The sequence below is a fragment of the Nicotiana sylvestris genome, chromosome 6 (assembly GCF_000393655.2).
Source record: "Nicotiana sylvestris chromosome 6, ASM39365v2, whole genome shotgun sequence".
Lineage (NCBI taxonomy): Eukaryota > Viridiplantae > Streptophyta > Magnoliopsida > Solanales > Solanaceae > Nicotiana > Nicotiana sylvestris.
The window spans coordinates 127,241,048-127,244,627 of record NC_091062.1 but is presented as its reverse complement, the minus strand read 5'-3'; the positions used below and the strand labels follow the sequence as shown (position 1 = coordinate 127,244,627).

Below are 3,580 nucleotides of genomic sequence, written 5' to 3'. Positions count from 1 at the left end.
TTTATTTGAAATAGGCCCGACAAATCTCTCCCTAATGTTGATTTTTTGTCTTCATTCCAAGACTTGGTCTTAATCTCTGGAAATCTTCAAACTTGAAGGACTTTGTAGAGATATCCACAAATTGATCATGAGACTTCAGCTATTTGAGCTCGATTTCCTTTTTGGCAATGCATTCTCTGATGAAGTGATACCTTGTGTTTATATGCTTGTTTCGATCATAATACACCGGATTCCTCATGAGTGCCTGTATGGATTTGTTGTCAATACAAATCTCTGTAGCTTCAATTTATGATAAATTGAGCTCCGTTAACAATATTCTCAACCAAATAGCATCATACATACAGGATGTTGCTGCTACATACTCAGATTCACAAATCGATAGAGTAACAATTGATTGTTTCTTTGAACTCCATGAAATAACAGAATCACCCAAGAAAAACATAAAAACAGTTGTGCTTTTTCTATCATCAGTATCTCTCGCATAATCACTATCACAAAATCTAACAAGGCTAAAATTAGTAGAAGAAGAATAAAATAACCCGAAGCCAATAGTATCTTTTAGGTAATGAAGAATTCTTGTTGCAACCTTCAAGTTAGTGGAGGAAGAAGCTTGCATGGAGTGACTTACTACTCCAACCGCAAAGAGTATACCTGGCATGGTACAAGTCAAGTACCTTAAGTTTCCTACAAGACTCTTGAAAAATGTGGGATCCAGTTTTTCTCGAGCATTAAACTTTGATAATCTTATTCCAATTTCCATTAGTGTATTCATGGGGTTGCAATCGAATATGTTGAACTTCTTCAAGATATTTATTGTATAGCTTTCTTGAGAGATATAAATGCCTTCCTCCATTTACTTCACTTCTAGGCCCAAGTATTATGACATGATCCATAAGTCTGTCATCTTGAATACACGAGACATATCTTTCTTAAAAGCTTCAAACAAACTTGGGTTATTACCCGTGAAAATAAGATCATTAATATAAACATAAATAAGTAAGATATCTCCTACGAAATTTAAGGTAAAGAGAATATAAATGGAGATAATGATTAAATTAATTGTCTAAATATATTTGCCGATACGACTATTCCATGCTCGCGGGGCTTACTTCAGTCCATATGAGGCTTTGTTCAACATCAAAACATTATCTTCAGGGTTTTTGACCATGAAGCCTAAAGATTATTCAATATAGACTTCTTCTTCAAGATAGCCATTTAAGAAGGCTGACTTGACATCTAGTTGATGAATATTCCACTTCATTTGCGCCGCCAAAGAGATCAGCAAAAGAATCAACAGGTGCATAGACTTCTTTATAGTCAATGCTTTACCTTTGCTTATAGCTTTAGCCACAAGTAGTGCCTTGTATCTCTCCACATCTTCATCAACATTCTTCTTTGTCTTGCATACCCATTTCACTCCAATTGCTCGATGATCCTTGGGAAGCGTTGTCAACTCCCAAGTGTTGTTCTTCTCTATTGACTTGATCTCCTCTTCCATGACGCGTCTCCATTTTTTGTGTATAATAGTTTCATCAATGTTTATTATTTCACTATCAGCAAAGAGACAATATAAAAAATCAAATTTAGTAACTTCTTTGGTGCCATCAATGAGCTTTTGAATGCTCATCCTCCTTTGCGGTTGTTCATTTAAACTTTTATAACGACCCGACCGGTCGTTTTGAGTGTTGTAGCCTTGTTTCCCCATTCACTATTCATTGTATGCTTAGTTGTCTCTATGTAACTTGCCGGGGTAATTGATTTGGTTTCGGGTATGTTTCAGAATGAGACGAGACACTTAGTCTGAAGGTTGGAAGCTTAAGTTGACCGGATGTTGATTTATGTATAAATGACTCCAGAATGCGTTTCGATAGTTCTGATGGCTTTATATGGTGATTTTGGACTTAAGAGTGTGTCCGGATAGTGAATTGGAGGTCCAGAGTTGATTAAGCTTGAAATGGCAAAAGTTGAAAAATTAGAAGTTTTGCAGATTGAGAAGTTTGACTGAGAGTTGACTTTATGGTTACCAAGCTCAGATTCTAGTTCTGGGAGTTGTTTTAGGTTCGTGGTATTATTTATGACTTATGTGAAAGGTTTGAGGTCAATCGAACTTGATTTGATATGTTTCGGCGTTAATTGTAGAAGTTGGAATTTTCAAATTTTTATTAGGCTTGAATTGAGGTGTGATTCGTATTTTTGTTATTATTTGATGTGAAGTAAGGGCTCAACTAAGTTCGCATCGTGTTTTAGGATTTGTTTCTATATTTGATTGAGGCCTCGAGGCCTCGGGTGGAGTTAAGATAGTTAACAGATCAAGTCTGGAATTTAAAGACTGTTCTAGTGCACCACATTTGGTAAATCGCAACTGTAGAATTTTGATCGCAACTGAGAGCTCTCGGAAGTGAGCAGGGGAGCGCAAAAGTGGCCTGGATAAGGGGTGTGCAGTGTTCGCAGGTGCCAGGGTATTTTAGCACCTTCATGGCCGCATATGCGGCGTATGGGGTGCAGAAGCGGAGTTCGATGGGGGGACTGTGGAGCGCAGATGCAGACTCGCACCTGCACATGTTTGATCACAGAAGCGGAGGCAGTCTTCATGGGCAATTGTAGAAGCGGAAGAATGATCGCACCTGTAAGACCGCAGATGCGGCTAAATAAGTCGCAGGTGCAAAAGCACCTGCAAAGTTTAACTTCGAAAGGTTTCGAGGTTTTATTCATTTTTGGACATTTCAAGATCGGGCTAAGGAAATTTTTGAGAAGTATTTCGAGGGATTTCTTGAGGTAAGTCACTTATGAGCATTTTTAATAAATAATATTGTTTTCCCATTGAATTTCCCACCTAGTTTGTGTGTTTTGGAGGTGGAATTTTGAAAGTTTGAGGCTAGGGATTTGGAGAATTTAATTTGGGGATTTGAGTGGCGATTCAGTGTCAAAATTTGGTAAATTTGGTAAATTTGGTATGGTTGAACTCATGGTTTAATGGGCTTTCAGATTTTGTAACTTTTATTGGATTCAGAGATGTGGGCCCTGGGGTCAACTTTTGACTTAACTTTTTGACTTTCAATTAAGAACTTAGCATTTCTTATGGAATTGATTCCTTTAGCTCGTGTTGATATTATCGAATTGTTTGTGGCTATATTCGGGGCATTTTGTGATGACCCCACTTGTTTTAAAAGTGAATTATGCGCTTTGAGGCCTTAAAAACCTCATTCGGCATCACCTCGATTTGCGTGTGCAGTCCGAGCACGTAGCCGGAAAGCCATTATGTGAAAATCTGTGAAAAATGATAAATTTTAACTATAAAATAAATTAAGTTGACTTCGGTTAACATTTTGGGTAAACGAACCCGGACCCGTGATTTGACGGTCCCGGAGGGTATGTAGGAAAATATGGGACTTTGGCGTATGCCCGGAATCGAATTCCGAGGTCCCAAGCCCGAGAAATGAATTTTTTAAAGATAATTATTTTCTGAAATTATTTATGAGATTTAGAAATGAATTGTGATTAGAACTCGATGTCGGGCCCGTATTTTGGTTCCGGCGCCCAGTACAGGTCCTATATGTGATTTGAGGTAAGTCTGTGAAGT

At 37.9% G+C, this 3,580-nt stretch overlaps 1 protein-coding gene across 1 annotated transcript; it reads right to left on the bottom strand.

Moving 5' to 3' along the window:
• Nucleotides 1–286: 286 nt before the first annotated feature.
• On the bottom strand, nt 287–853 carry LOC138871248 (uncharacterized mitochondrial protein AtMg00810-like). The gene has a single exon (XM_070149121.1). It carries the CDS (start codon nt 851–853, stop codon nt 287–289), a length of 567 nt encoding a protein of 188 aa, XP_070005222.1.
• Between the last annotated feature and the right edge of the window lie 2,727 nt (nt 854–3,580).